The sequence below is a fragment of the Colius striatus genome, chromosome 1, assembly GCF_028858725.1.
Source record: "Colius striatus isolate bColStr4 chromosome 1, bColStr4.1.hap1, whole genome shotgun sequence".
Classification (NCBI taxonomy): domain Eukaryota; kingdom Metazoa; phylum Chordata; class Aves; order Coliiformes; family Coliidae; genus Colius; species Colius striatus.
The window spans coordinates 171,914,029-171,929,619 of NC_084759.1; the positions used below are offsets into that span (position 1 = coordinate 171,914,029).

The 15,591-nt window shown below is 37.3% G+C and overlaps 1 protein-coding gene across 4 annotated transcripts in view; it reads right to left on the bottom strand.

Annotated features, from left to right (window-relative positions):
* The window catches only part of TBK1 (TANK binding kinase 1), a 31,377-nt gene that overhangs the window by 11,413 nt on the left and 4,373 nt on the right, over positions 1 to 15,591 (bottom strand). For all 4 annotated transcript variants that reach the window (XM_062016795.1, XM_062016804.1, XM_062016786.1 and 1 more), the window contains exons 2-12: positions 15,158 to 15,279; positions 13,225 to 13,365; positions 12,312 to 12,441; positions 11,541 to 11,722; positions 10,583 to 10,743; positions 8,657 to 8,767; positions 6,675 to 6,854; positions 5,057 to 5,253; positions 3,776 to 3,834; positions 2,545 to 2,636; positions 2,034 to 2,135 (exon numbers count right to left, since the gene is read on the bottom strand). In XM_062016795.1, the coding sequence (XP_061872779.1) occupies positions 2,034 to 2,135; positions 2,545 to 2,636; positions 3,776 to 3,834; positions 5,057 to 5,253; positions 6,675 to 6,854; positions 8,657 to 8,767; positions 10,583 to 10,743; positions 11,541 to 11,722; positions 12,312 to 12,441; positions 13,225 to 13,365; positions 15,158 to 15,244 (1,442 nt within the window). In that variant the 5' untranslated portion in view covers positions 15,245 to 15,279. The remainder of the gene's footprint in view (positions 1 to 2,033; positions 2,136 to 2,544; positions 2,637 to 3,775; positions 3,835 to 5,056; positions 5,254 to 6,674; positions 6,855 to 8,656; positions 8,768 to 10,582; positions 10,744 to 11,540; positions 11,723 to 12,311; positions 12,442 to 13,224; positions 13,366 to 15,157; positions 15,280 to 15,591) is intronic.

Below are 15,591 nucleotides of genomic sequence, written 5' to 3' on the forward strand. Positions count from 1 at the left end.
AAATTGTCCCAGATGATATTTTCCCTGGTTAAGACTCAGGCATATTGTATTTTAGAAATCACCATCAAAACCAGCTCAGCTGCTTTCAAAATACAAACTTAAGTTCAATACCTTGTTTACCTTTTCAAATAAAAGCTTTGCATTGTCAAGCTTTGAAGCATAGCTTTGAAAAGGGAAGACAAACAAGAGGACGTGTCCTTTGCTAAGTCCAAAAGAGTCTTTTGAAATCAAATAAACTTCCCTTCAGAAGAAGCTGAAAGACCACATGGAAACACATAGCAAAATTCTGTTCTAAGAACAGCTGCAGTTTGCAACTGAATGTATTTTTTGTTCTCTGTTGGTGCTCTCAGGTACTTCTGAATGCACCAGTCACAAACCAGAACCTACGGTGGTTTCTTCTGTGGGGAGCTGGCAGATTGGAGAAAGAAGCCATTTGAACCAAATATAGAGTTGAACAAGAACCGGTCCTGTCAACTAGTATAAACTGGCTTGAGAAAGAGTTTGGATTACTGTAACTAGGCTACACAGGGGTAGTGTCAATTTGCTAGTTATCAACTTTGCTAGTTTCACTGCTGGGTTGAACTGCTTGGTTGTTTTTTCAAAGGAAGTAACCTCAGGTGTGTCAGTTTGTAGATGTTTGGTATGTACTTAGTGAATCTGACAGATCCTTGGGTGTCCATAATTACTAAATTCAAGCTGTTCAATCTGCACATGCAATGGCAGCTCCATTATGGCTTAAATCTATTGTTAAGCCTACTCCACAAACTCAATGGCCCTGCACGTGTGCGTTAATTATCTTGTGGGCATCTGCATTTTCAGGGCAGCCTGGAAGCAAGTTTAGAGAAACCTATGGCCAAGGCAACATTTGGGGCAGACTGGCAGTAGGCTGAAAAGGAAAATGACTATGCATAGGAGAATTCTTTGAAGAGCTGGGGTTTAAAGCTTGAATCAAACTGCAGGAGTAACACATCTTAGATATGGAACTAATGTTAGCTTGTGGAAATACTGACAAGACACTGCAAGGTGACTGAGAACTGGACGCTGTAGTGGGACTTGGAGATGAAAGAAAGATCAGGAGAGACAAGAAATGAAATTTGGAGGGTGAATTCAATGGTGCAATCCCATTGCCTACACACAGCACTTGACTGAATAAGGCAAGGCAGAAGAGTCTGATGACTGGAAAACATTTGCTTCCTTGGAATGGAAGAGAAACAAGTGTCTTCTGTGGTCTTTGAAACTTGGAAATCCCTATGCTAAAAGATAACAATTCTCCTAATTATATATTTGGTTGGTTTTAAAGAAACCCCTCTACAAAACTTTCTGCTATAGAGGTCTAAATAGGTCCATATGGGCAACAACAAGATTCTGTGACACAGATCTCTGCCATTGGAATTAACAGACAAAAATAATAGTCAGGTATTTTAAAAAGCGACAGAAGTCAAATTTGCTGTATAGTTTACTTTTGGCATCCCTATGTGCATGCACTGTGATTGAGTGATATCCTAATGCAGCTTTCAGTTTAGGAGTTTTTTGGTTGGTTTATTTTTTGTGGGGTTTTTTCCAGCTTCTCTGTGTTATATTTCGACTTTAAAACTTCTTCCATGTAGAAATTGCTACATAGAGTCTTAAAGCTGTGAGAGGGGCAGTATTTAAAGTAATCCTTAATAAACACACACAAGCAAACTCAGTGACAAAAGCACTAAAGAAAGGAAAGCTACTTGATTCTTTGCCCAGGTGTTACTATAGCTTCGAGTCAACAACAGCAAATGAGCTAAAGTCAGAGAAGAAAGGAGAAAAAGAACACATACAATTCCTACTCAATAGTAACTACTTGTTCCCAGTAGGTTAAACAGCAAAAGGAACAATCTAATTTGAGTAAAGCATATTACTAAATCTGCTTAAGTCACTGCCACCATCAAATCCACGCTTATTCAAACTCAAAACCCCTGTAAATAAATGCAGCTTAAAATACCACCATCATTCAAGATGACAATGAAAAAAATCAATGTACTCAGTGTACTGCTTCTACTCACATTTTCTCAGCTTTCTCAATGTTTCTGCTGCAGAAATCCAGCCTGATGATAACCTCTGTCTTTTTATGAACCATTTCATTGTAATCATCCTTGATTATTTCACTAAAAAAGGGAAGCATTGGTCTATAACACAAGCATTCAATGCCATCTTATCAGCAATCAGTAATACAATAATGCACCTACAGTAATCACTGCTAGTAAGAATTGCTTTCAGTTAGAGATACATTAGTATAATCCTCACATAAAACTATCTTGTGCAAGGTGCTCAATTATAACTACACGCTACCACAGGTTAGACTTAAATTATCCACAGAAGAAACTCTAATTGCAAATACCTAAACCTTATTGTCATAAAAAACGACACAAAGGAAAAAAATCGGAGTCTCTTCATACTAAGAGAGCAAAAACAACCTCCCAAGATACCAGGAGATCACAGAATCATGTATTGATAATCAAGGCACACCTCAATTTTAAAAAAGAAAGGCACAATGAAATCTAATCAATCGCTTACATCAGCCATCGTATTCCTTTTCGCATCAGCTCCTGGTAAAGTAGCAAAGAACTGGCAACTCTACAGGCATAACATACGATACCTGTTACTGCCTGGTGGGAAAAACAACACACAACATCAGTACTAATCTGGCATTCTCTTAACAATTGTTTTGAGTCAATCACAACAAAGTAACACAGATTAATAAAAGAAAGAGCAACATGAAGACAGTAGTTTAAAACATGTAACTTGGCCCAAACTTTAGTCGGGACATCACCAAATGCTTGTTATGGAGGCAGAGCTAAACACGGGAGTGAGGTTTTCTAGTTATGCTGAAATATCTGTAAGCAAGTCTTTTATAAACAAAAATGACACCACTTACTCTCAAAGTTTGCTTTAATTTCTGGAAAGTCACAAGTATGTTTCTTTAATAGTTTAAGAATTAAATACACACATCCAAAGGAAAACATAAAAACTTACATATTTTAAAATTCTACAGCTAAAGCCTCTCTTCAGTCACCTAATTTCACTTACCAGTTTGCCACATTACTGAGACTTGTGAGTAAAGTTTTGGAAATTGTAATTTACAGTATTAATAAAATTACTATCAACTGATGACTTTCAGTTGATTGATTTTCAGTATTTCCAGGAACTCCAAGAAACACATGCTTTCAGGACTACCACACTATACAGGCTCCTGAGCAGCCTGTATTTTAAAGGCACAGTATAAATGGTTGTCCAAAGACAAAGCACAGCAATGTAAGCATTTAGAGAAATGGCCAAAATCATGAAACAGATTCTGATAATTTGCCACAGAGGCAGCAGAAATTCCATGCTTCTGCAGAGTCCTAGAGTCTCCTCTCTACTGAGTGATGAGTGTTATTTTTCTTACGTTAAGTTTTGCACCATCACAGGAGATGTTATGAATCTTCTAGCTAACCTCAAGACTCCAAAGCAGCAGGTTCCTTTTCCCCTATCCCTGAACTAAGCAGTAACAAAGCAGCTGAACTTTAGAAGGCTGTTTTGGGGGTTTGTTCTCCTTTAAAAAAAAATACACAGATGTATTTTGTATACAAAGTATAGCTTAAAATATACTTTTGGAGACCTTGCTAACATACATTTCTGTGAATCAAAATCCTCACTAGCATATTAAAAATAGCTTCAGTAACATTATTCATCTGAAAATCAAGTAGTTTTTATTTCAGTATCATTATCCGAGACAGGTGTAGAAATTAAAATCATAATTACTCACTTTGGCCATACTGGCATCCCCGTCCAAATCATAACGTTGGTGTACTTTGGGAAGCAAAACTGAAACAGAGAAACGGTTGGATTTTCTTACTTTCCATAAGAGACTTCAAAAGTTCAGACTGTTTCCCCTCCCCCACCCTGTACGCTGTTTTGTGTGCATCTACATGGATTTTTATCTCATCTGTTACTGCTAAACTTTTTAATATCACGTGCTTCTCATGCACACCTTCAAACCAGCCTTTGTCTTAAATGCTTTACATCATTTAGTATCTTCAGCAAACTGACCTTCACTTCCTTTTCCAGACTCTCTTTTGAACATGCTGCACAGCACAGATTTCATGCAGGTCTCCACTGGTAATCTCTCTCCATTGAGAAAGCCAACCATTTATTTCTGTTCTTCAGCACCTTCCTTTGCCATCACAGGAGATCACTCCCTCTTATCTGTCTCACGGTTACTAAGCTTCATTGAGACTCTTAAGGACAGGATGTCACCAAATAGCTTTTCAAAATCTAGAGTAGCCTCTATCAGCTCAATCTCCTTTGTTCTCGTGCTCATTGACTCCTTCAGAAAGCTCTGACAAAATATAAAGCCTCTGTTGATCACAGCTCACCTACTCACACTTTGCAGCACCTCTGCGTGAGTGCCAGCTGCTGTGTTAGTGCAACATAGTGACAAAAGCAACAGGGACCTCTCAGCTGGAGGCATGTCCTCCCGCTCATCTCTTACAAGAAAGATCTCTGGCACAGGACCCTCTTTAAACCTTTCAATAAATGCAAATGTAGAAACTTGATTTTTTCTTTCCTGTTATAGCATTACCTTATCTTCTAAGCAAAGGTAAGTTGTAAGACCTCCTCTGTTAACTGAAAGGTTAATCACATTCATGACAAATTGAAAAAAAAACCCAAAAAAAGTAAAAATTCCATTTCCACTTAGTGAGAAACTGAACAAAAGAACCAGCTTGAATTATATTCCATAATGTTCCTTTCTGTTTGTTAAAAATGTTACGCTTCAAAAAAATATCCTAATTCCATATGCACTACTACATCTTAACACATAAATGCTCAGGTTCTCAGCCCTAGGAACATTACAAGCAGCTACTGTTTCTATAAAAATGTGCTGGATACTCAGGCTTTTGGAAAAAAAATTGGACTGCATACTTAGAACTTCAGATATCGACTAAGAAGATTTTCAAACACTACTTCTAAGACATAACAGATAATTAAATAACCCAAATGATTGACAGAAGATACCTATAAGAAAGAGGAAATGACTTTCCTATACCTTCTTCATAGATTAATCCGATGATGTTCACAGCCTCCCTGCTTACTACAAAGATAGGATTCTCCTCAGTGGTTCTGGGGAAGTGCTGTGCCAGTCTGCCAGGCTCCAGTATTAAACGTCGACCTTCATATATTAGTTCTTGATTCTGAGATGGTATTTTTGTCTGTTTGTAGACCAACTCATGAAATATAGCAGCTCTATAATGCAAACAATATATTCAGTAGTAGTTAGACTCATTACAGTAGTTCATTTAACCAGATTTTGTATTATTTAAAGAAAAACATCTGTTATTTCTGATTAAGAACTGGGTTTGCACATAAAGGTTTTGACTTACAAGCTTAACAAAAGCTGCACGCTGCCTAAGGCGCCAGGTTGCTCTGTTGCAAAAATAAATTCTACCTCCTGCCAAATATCAAACTTCCCTTTCTAACTCTGATTTTCCATCAAAGCATGTCTGTGTAAACAAATTTGTTTTGGCCTGAAGCCTGAAGGTCAGTAAAAACAAGGCAACACCAGATGAGAGGAAGGAAGTATAGTTCTCAGGCATAGCCTTCTCAGGCATGCCTGTCTCTTCCAAGGAGATTAACAGTCTCTCCAGGAGAAAAGTCTGGAGTTTTACATGTCAAAAAGCACACATCCTAAATTCAGACTGTAAACTGACAGACAGATTATCTCTTAAAACAGCAGTGAATACTTCACTATTTTATTTCCAGCAATCAACGGACATGAGGCAGTAGAATTTGTAACAAATCTCCCCCTCTCTGCAAAAGTCCACAACCAACAACAAACAAAACCTCCCAGAAAAAATAAAAGCCTTAAGCACACTGACAGGAAGGACCACTTTGTCTCCTGTGTGGCACTACTATATTATCACTTCTTAATACTATGGCTTGTATATAAATAATCATAAAGGTAAATATTTTTTAAAGTACTAATAGCAGTTTGAGCTACATGCAAGACTTCTCTGCAACAACAGTATTTGGGCTCTCTCAAAATACAAATGACTGAGTAGAAAAGAAAAATTGTAAAAGGCCAGAATCGTATTTATACAGTTGGTGGAAAAACTGTATCTGTTTGCATAGCAGAGAACAACACATGCTCTGTATTATCTGTAATGAGGCAGAGAAAAGGCATTTAATTTTGTATCAAACTGCAAAATCAACTTTACAGCTTTTAACAACAGCCCTTAATGACCATAAAGTGAACTTCATATAACTAAATTGTACCAATTACGACTTCAGAATCCCTGTAAGAGATAAAAGTCAAATAAAGATAATGTGTACATTTTCTGCTCTTGAGAATAAGAAAAGTGAGTTGAACAGTCTCTGAAAAAATGCTTCATAAATAAGTTACATATACACATGTGTCATCACATGTGTTGGTATCTACTAAGAACACAGACATGTTGCAACATGTTAGGGATTAAGCCTGTGTTCTGTCACTGACTAAGACAAAGTCGAAGATCAGGTGACTTGACCTTCAATGATCTTATTTTTATTTTTAGTCAACATGCTTCTATGCACTGTTGACTACACAGAAGAATTACAGGCTTTCGATTCCTCGGATGAATGGCCAAGGAAAGGCTACTGAATTTGTACCACTGGTGATTTGAACTTACGTATTGTAGCTGTGAATATAAACTTTGTGCAAGGTCATTTGCTGTAGCGAAAAGATGTGGATTATTATTCGGTGCAGTATGTCGCTCGTCTCTGCAAAGAACTGGTCAAATCCCCAACATTTCTCCTGGTCTGCTTCAAGAATATTCGCAAGGACAGGCGTGAGCAGCACTTGCAGACCCCTAGGAGACACCGGGAAGAGATAAGACTACTTGGATCTTTTCACCTTGTAACCAATTGCAATACTTCATTTAACTTGTCTCAAGAATGCAAATCTGTGATCCCTTCAAGAATATGCCAGTGCTTTTTTTTTTTCTCTTGACTGAACACCCAAATGGTGATGTCCATTGTTGTTCATTAATACACATATCACAGAATGGTAGGGCTTGGAAGGGACCTCTAGAGATCATCTAGCCCAACCACATACTTTCTCTCTTTCTTTTTTAGGCTCAACTATCAAATGAGTTATCGGTAACTGACAAGTTTCACAGGCACTAGAAAAACAGCAGGCAATTTTATGAGCCTGCCTTGCAGAGCTGAGGTCAGCTTCTACCACTGCTAGGCAATAGTCTTTTTTACTCAGCTCACCCCACACACCTACCCCAGTTTATCACTTTGAAGGAAGCTACTGCCACTTATGGTTTGCTGGCTGAGCTGCTTGTGCTTGCACACTGGCTTTCAATTAAAACCAGCGGGGTCAGCGAAGACTCGTTATTTAAATTGACAACACTAGCAGAACTCATCCTGATTGAGACGCGGCTAAATAAGTACTCCACACATGCACCTCAACTAACTGCTGCACAGAAAAATGTGCAAACATTGCCTTATAGCCATTTCTATGAACAGACATTTCTATGAATAGACACAGGAGAAAGCCCAGCTAAAATCTCTTGTGTTTCTACTTTGAGAAACTGAATTGCATGGAACTTTATGGCTCCTAATCCTGTGTTACCATGAACCACTTCTTCAAAGTTTTAACATGATGTACACGTCAAATCTGAATTCAGCAGTAAAACTGGTAACGTTTTGAAGCAAGTTCCAGTGGCTTACAAGCACAACAAGCCCCACTACAGGTCAGTGAATGCTGTGCTGAACCTCACTTTAGTACTAAACTTCTAACAGCAAACTACTTAAATGCTATTTGAAAATATTACTGTGAACAGTTCTTTAATGAAAAACAATCTGCTTCCTTTATTATTCAAGCACTTTAATTATAAGGAATAAGCAGAGGAAAAAACTGAGCATTACCATGAAAAACATACATAAATTGCAAGTTCTGCACATCATAAGCTGATGAATTGATACAAACTAGACCTTTACTCTATGCCCCTTATGGATCTACATTTTTGGCTTTCAGAAAAGTTTATTTCTAAAGCCTGTTCACAGAACAATTTCTTTCTCATTTTAGCGTGAAAGAATAGTAACTTCGAAGTACTGAAGCAGTCTCAGGAAGATAAATGAGTGGGTTATGGGAGGGGTTTTTAAGATCATATTGAGACTATGGCTCTTACTGTTATGACATACGAGGGAAAAATAAGATGATAAAAGCATTTGAAAAATACCATGACAACATGTTAAAATGTGCTGATGTGATTTTTTCTTTTCCTGGCAAAAATGTGAGTCTCTGAATTGTCTTTTCTTATCATTCCCTTCCTAGTGTTTACTCTTTATAATGTCTGAAGTCTAGAAAAAGAGGGGCTGTCAATTCAAAGGTGTTTATATCACACATATATAGCACTAATCTTTGCTGTACTCATAAAACTTCAGATTCTCGGGTGCTCATTTGTAAATTAGCAGTCAAAAACCATTTGGACAGCTGGGGAGAAAAAACACTTGATAACTTCACAGTAGACTATATTGGTCTATTGAAAAGTTCAAAGAAAACAACTGCGACAGTCGAATTGCAAAGAGTCAAACCTGAGAGAATAAATGGAAAAGACCAATCAAACAGCATTGAAACGCTCTGTGAGAAGTTCAGACTTACTTTGACAGGCTACAAGAAACAGGCATCTCCCAGCTCCACTCAATTGGTCCATTTTCTGCTTTCTGTATTCCAGAAATAGCACCAGAAGGCTTTCCAGTGATTATTTTATACCTGTGATCCATTAAAAAAATAATAAGACTTCAGTTACTACCTCTTATACAGACATAAGGAGTATCAATACTATGAATCTCAATGACAGGTTGGTCTAAATTTCTAGCTGGTACAGTAATTAGGAAGCTTTGCTTATAAGCTGTCAGAAAGTGGTGCTAAGCCATTACACAAAGAAAAGGAAACACTTGGTGCTATGTTGGAAAAGCAACTTTATCAGGTATCACTGAAGGAAAGTGACAATTTTTCCGCAAGTGTTAATTAATCAAAGTCAGATTTCCAAGGCAATTCAATATAGGCATTTACATGACTAATGTCTAGCACGTTCTCTAACATCTAGCACGTTCCAGGGCAAGGGATGACATTCAGTCACCACAAAGTCACTTGAGGATACAGATGGAACAAACGGCAGTTAGTGGGCTTTGAGAAACTACTTTAACTTGGAAACATGGAGCAGTGTGGAGACAAGCTGGCACTGTCTAACTTTGTACTGAATTGGCCAGCGTGTCTCAAATTTCTCATAAAAGGGAGAAGGGGCAGCAGGCTTTTTGAAACAGAAACTTCAGTTTTGCTTTCGCTTTTTGAAAGAGGATGTATGTACAAAACATCTTCCTTGCATATCTCTCAAGCAGATACAGCAAGAATGCCTGTGGGATAATCACAGGATGGGTGGTTCCTTAAACTAGGAAAATTGGAGTCGGTTTTGCCATGAGGCAAAGAACAAAGGTGGTTTTGGCCTATTAAAAGTTCCCAAGTACCACCTCCCATTCTTTTTTTTTTTTTTAAACACAACACACGGAACAACAACAGAACAGAACTACACTAAGATGAAAGAGGAATCAACTCCAACCAGCAAGTCATAGATAAAACATCTGTTTCCCACTCAGGAGCTACATCTGCTATCTTCAGCCACAGTTCACAACCATGCTACTCAAGAAATGTCAGTCTCTTGAGTATCATGTGCATTCCAAGGCTGCCTGGGAAGACAACTATTTAAAGGACAAAAAAAACCTCCAGCACCAAAACCCCATTTCAGAATACCATAGTTTCACCTGTATATCCAAGTTATATACACCACACAGCAACACACTTGAAGTCCCACACAATAAAATCCTCGTTGAAGCAGAACATTTGTACCAGTTTTGACTGGGACAGAGTTAATTTTCTTGGTAGTAGCTCTTATGATGCTGTGTTCATAACACAGGGATGTTTTAGTTATTGCTAAGCAATGCTTACATAGAGTCAAGGCCTTTTCTAATTCTCACCCTGCCTCACTGGTGAGCAGGGCAGCAGCGCACACGAAGCTGGGAGGGGACACAGTCAGGACTGCTGACGCCAAGGGATATTTCATTCCACAGGGCAACATGCTTAGCAGTAAGAGCTGGGGGGGGAATTTTGCCAGGGTGGCAGTTGGCCAGAGAGTGACCAGGCATCAGCTGAATGAGTGCTGAGCAATTGGAAGTTTTTTTGCATCACTTGTTTTTCTTGGTTTTGCTTTCCTTCGGGTTTAAGGGTGGTGGGTTTTGCTGGGTTTTTGAGATTTTTTTTCTTGCTAAGCTGTCTTTATTGCAACCCACGAGCTTTCACACTTTTACCCTTCCAATTTTCTTCTCATCCACTGCAGGGGAGTGAGCAAAGAGCTGTGTGGTGCTCAGCTGCCTACTGGGGTTAAACCACAACAAAGTTAAAGAATGTTTTTCCTTAAATATTTTCACTATTTTAATGTTTACTGTATGTGTGTAGGATTTCTTGCTAAAAACCATTTCAAGGAGTGACTTATTTACAAACTAGATAAAGTTGTCCTTCTAAATTACCTACATCACTTCCTTGTTTCTACGAGGTCCTTCAAAAGGTCGAAAAGGCAAACTCCCTGTTGCAGCATGGTAAAAGGTCACTCCTATGCTCCACAGATCAACTCTTGCTCCATACTTTTTCTGATGCTCTTTCCTCAAAACTGCTCGCTCATACATATCAGGATGCTAAAGAGAAAAAACCCCAGGAAAATCCAGAAGTTAGAATTGTTTTGTGAACAACAACGTAAAGAACAAAATCCCAACCTGCCATTCACACGGCAAGATAATTTGCCATTCTAAACTTTCAGCTCTTTAATCAACAAGCAAAGCTAGCTTGTATCACAGAACTTGGTTAAGTTATTCTGACAGAATTTCACAAAAGTGTTCCTTTGAAGGAACATTTAAAAAGCCATTTTTATTAAAGGCTTGCAAAAAATAGTTTAAAATTAAGCTAAGATTAACTACTAGAATAAAACACCACTAAGGAAGCCAGTATTCCTCCAGATAATTTTGAAACAACAGAAACCAAATTGGAAAAAGATCCATAGCAGAGGAGGGAATCTGTTACAGTACCATATGTGAGAGAACATGGCAGGAAGAAAACTATGCCTAAGGTGCATGTATTGATGCTTCTCTTTCATTAACTAAGATGTCAAGTAAATCTTAACTACAGCTAACATCATCCAAATAGCTCAAATACAAACTAAAAAATATCTACAGAGATAAAGGCAAAGACATTCATAACTAAAATACTGTTGTCCCTCCTTTCACACAAGGCAACATTAGAAGTTGGACCTCGAAATTATTTAAAGGCTACTGTGCTCAGATCAGCAGAAGAACTAGCATGATCCAAAGTGGAAAAGGCGGAAAGTCATATAAACATTTGTATAACGCCAATCCTCAGCAGCCCGACCTTCACCTATTCAACTCTCATCACAAAGGACTGCAGGCTTCAAACAGAAAGTGAAATTGTATGAGCTTACTAAGTACTCTTCCGTGCCATAGAGAGAAACGAACTGTTCATCGTCTTCGAGTTCTCTTGCTGCACCAAAGTCTGTAAGCTTGTAAACAGACTGACCATCTTCCCCTATGACACGCATTATATTGCCTGGTTTGATGTCACGGTGCACTATTCCATTCTCCCGGAGATGATTCATCCCAGCCACTTCACCAAAAAACAAAGTAACACAGAATATACATATGTAACTTGAGACAGACTGAACAATCATGGACTTGTAACCGAGGTTGGGAAGACACGTTAGGTTTACTTTCTCATTGGGAAATGGGAATGAGGAGGGACATTCAATTAACAAAAAGACCAGGACCAGAAAATACTTTCAACATTTTTGCCTTTTTTTCTTTCAGACGGCTGAATCACAGTATTTCTTGCTCTCAGCAACATCTTTGCCATCCGGCAATGGAGGAAAAGTTTATAGAAGGAATACACAGGTAAGCCTCACTATTTTTCTAATTTACTCTTCTGAGGTTAATTATCACTAGGAATCGGTCTAATGTCTGACAAAGAATCTTGAAGCAAATCAATGTAAAATAATTATAGAGGTGCTTTAAACAGAAATGTCTTCTTAATGCGGCTATCTATACCAATATAGACATACATAAAAGATATGATCCCATGTGACCATATTCATTTATTCAATTAGTTGACATCTAAACCTCTGGCTGTTTCAAGATAAACAAAACAAGTATGAGTTCAGTCAATCAACAAATTAGGCTAAAGAGCAAAATCTACATACCCACATCTCTCAAAACAATTAAGAACTCGGACTCTGGTAGACCGAAGGCATTAGATGGCTCCTCTAAAACTGTATATAAACTCCCACATGGACAAAATTCCATAACCAGTACTTTGTGTCTGCTCGTTGTCTGGAAACAAAAAATAAAAAGATAAGTCTGTGACTATTGTGAAAACAATGTCAGAAATTACATATAACCACAGAACCTTACATTGAAAAAAAGAAAAGCTGTAGTTAAATCATAAATCCCATTTTGATGACCTTCAAAAGAACTGCAGGCAATTTTTTATATTGTTCCACGTATTCTAACTTGGAGAGGGGGAAAAAAGAAAGTCTCAAGTTCTAGGCATTTTGAGAGTTGACAGCAGTATTGATAGGTGGACAAATGAGAAACTACAGCATAGAAGAGCAGAGAGCATCAATTGTCCTTCTTTCCTCTTTATCAATCTCAGCATTTGTATCATTTAAACTGATAAGTCTCAGCTTCAGCACTACAACTGCAATTCATACTAATATACAGTTCTACGTGTCCCGTGTCATTATTTCAGTTGGTTGCAAAGCAAAAGCATAAAATGGTCAGGGTTACTGAAACACATCTAACTGTCAGGATGTATTAAATATTCATACATATAGGTATCTTAAAAATCCTAATTCCAGATAAAACTTTGGACAGTAGCTTCTTGAGATGGCTTTGAAGAATCATAACCTATGCCTAAACACTGAAAGCAAACATATTCTTTCAACAATAAAGAAACAAAAAACAGTGCTGGTCGGATCAGAGTATTTCTATTATCATATATGTTACTATTCTTTAAAAATGTAGCTTTATCCTCTACAATTAAGGATAAAGTAAAAAGACAGTTACTGTGGTTACTATCATGCACGTCAAATCACAACTACAACAATTCATTACCTCTTCTTCAATGGCAAACAATTTGACAATGTTCTTATGGTTTAATTTCTTCAATACTTCAAACTCTCGCATCTGAACATCCACGGGACGAAGGAAACTTATACTGTTAAATACTTTGACAGCATATAAATCCCCAGTTTTCTGTGCAAAACAAACAAATTTAGTAATCAAATGGAAACATAAGATTGTAGAAGTACACATACCCATTATCCAAGCATTTTGAGATCATCTGTTGAGCATACTGAGATAAGAAATAGTTCACAACAATACATTGTGTTAAAGTGGAAACCAAGAATCTACAAAAGTATGTATTGGTTTAGTTTAATATAGACTAGAAGCAGACTAGCAGAATGAAAACCCAATGTTAGCTTACAAAATCCAAGTGGATTTTTGTGAAATGGCTAACGTAAGAAAGGCTAGACATTTAATAATGAGACATAAATTTAGCTGAAAAATAATTCTGCAGGAAGAGGTGAGTCATTTGCACAAATCAGTGAGATACATGCACATACTACAACTGAGAATCTTGGCTTATTCAAGAGACAACTTTTGGGAACTGAACATTGTAGTCTTTTTCTTTATTGTTCTGCCTATACTGGAAAAGCAGTATTTTCTTTTTTCAACGAAGGTAGCGTGGAGCACTACATACCACTCACACAATAATCCTGAAGCACCTCAACCTTAATGTAATAAGTGACAGGAGCACAGCCATGAGCTTAATCAGAGACTTAAGTTCTCAAGTGGGACATGCTTAGGCACCCCAACATGCTCAGGTACACACATCACCAGCTGAGAGTGCAATTCCTGTTCCTTTCAGGGCAAAATACTTTCCTGTGCCCACTCCAGGCATAAGTTTATGTTAGCAGTCTCCTGTGCCACAGATTCTTTCTATGAAAGGAAGAATCTTCCTGTGCGTATACTAGGCGTGTTGTACAGCACACTTAAATGCACTACAGGTGCCCAGGTAAAAGTTTCCTCCCGTTGACACTGAGCTGCAGGTTGTGAGCTCAGACTAGTGAGGGTGATGAGGTGCAATCATAAAATGATAAGCTTTACAGGGGAATAATTCTGTGTTGAAAATCACTTACCCAGAAAATCACATGAACTGCTAAATTATTGCTTACTGTTGCTTCACAGTTAAATGGGGAATACAGAAAAGACTGTAGCTTGTATATAACTTCATATTGATTTCACACAAGCTGTCATTAATATAACGGCACATTACTTTCACAACTATCTTCATCTTATGAGACACACCATGAAATATAGAGGAACAGAATGACCTACAAAATCAAGGTCATTTTAGCCCCTCACTGAGGTTACAACATACACATCAATGTATCGTTTTCATGGCAAAACAGCCCATAGATGTACTATTTTGTACTGATTACTCACAAAATGTCACCAAGATGGCATCTCAGACATGTATGAAGCACTGAACTACAGATAAAAGCTAGAAGCAACTTCATCAAATATGTTAAGAATATTCCATTTATGGTACAAAATCATAAAAATGATAAAAACCAGACCTTAAGAAACAGAGGAAAACTACAAAAAGTTAATTTAACAAAGACAAAAATAACATATCGTGTAATAAAAACTGGTAAGACTTCTACTCCTATTTAAATTCTTAACCAAGGAGTATTTTTTTTCCATAAAACCAAAGAAGAGAGGAATAAAGAATCAACAACAGTTAATATTTTACATGGACAAGTGATATATCATTAGAACAAAATTCATCAGAAACAACTGTATAGAGAACTCTAATTCAACAGATGTTTACTAAAAATTAAAAACAAAGTATGAAAAGTTACAAAGATATATTTGCTTTAAGACTAAATCTAGAACAGCTTTTCATTAATTTCATGATGCTACTCGAGTATGAAGACATTTCAAGTTTACATGTTACTCAGATTATTAATTCCTCACAAACCTTATGTCGTCCCCTGAAAACATTTGCAGTAGCTCCTTGTCCTAGAATGTCAGACAATAGCCAGAGATAATTTGAAGTGCTCTGCATCTTTGCTCTGTTAACTAGAGAGTTTTCTTTTCCACCTTAAAAACAAAAGGTTAAATATATTGAATTATTATTCAGTAAAATATATAAAAGGGACTTATTTTAATTAGAAGGGAAAAAAACCCCACACTAACAAAATCAGCCACAACTCCAAAGACATAGAAATAATTAAGACCAACCAAGTAGAGGAATAAGAGATGAAACAAAGAAACAAAACCAAGCTCAACAATCAAAACTAATGCCACAGATACAACACCTCTCTGCATTTGAGGTCTTTTTTTTAATACAAAATTTGGAGAGTAAAATCAACTGGAAAAGTGAAAGATTTATAATCCTTTTTCTGCAGAACA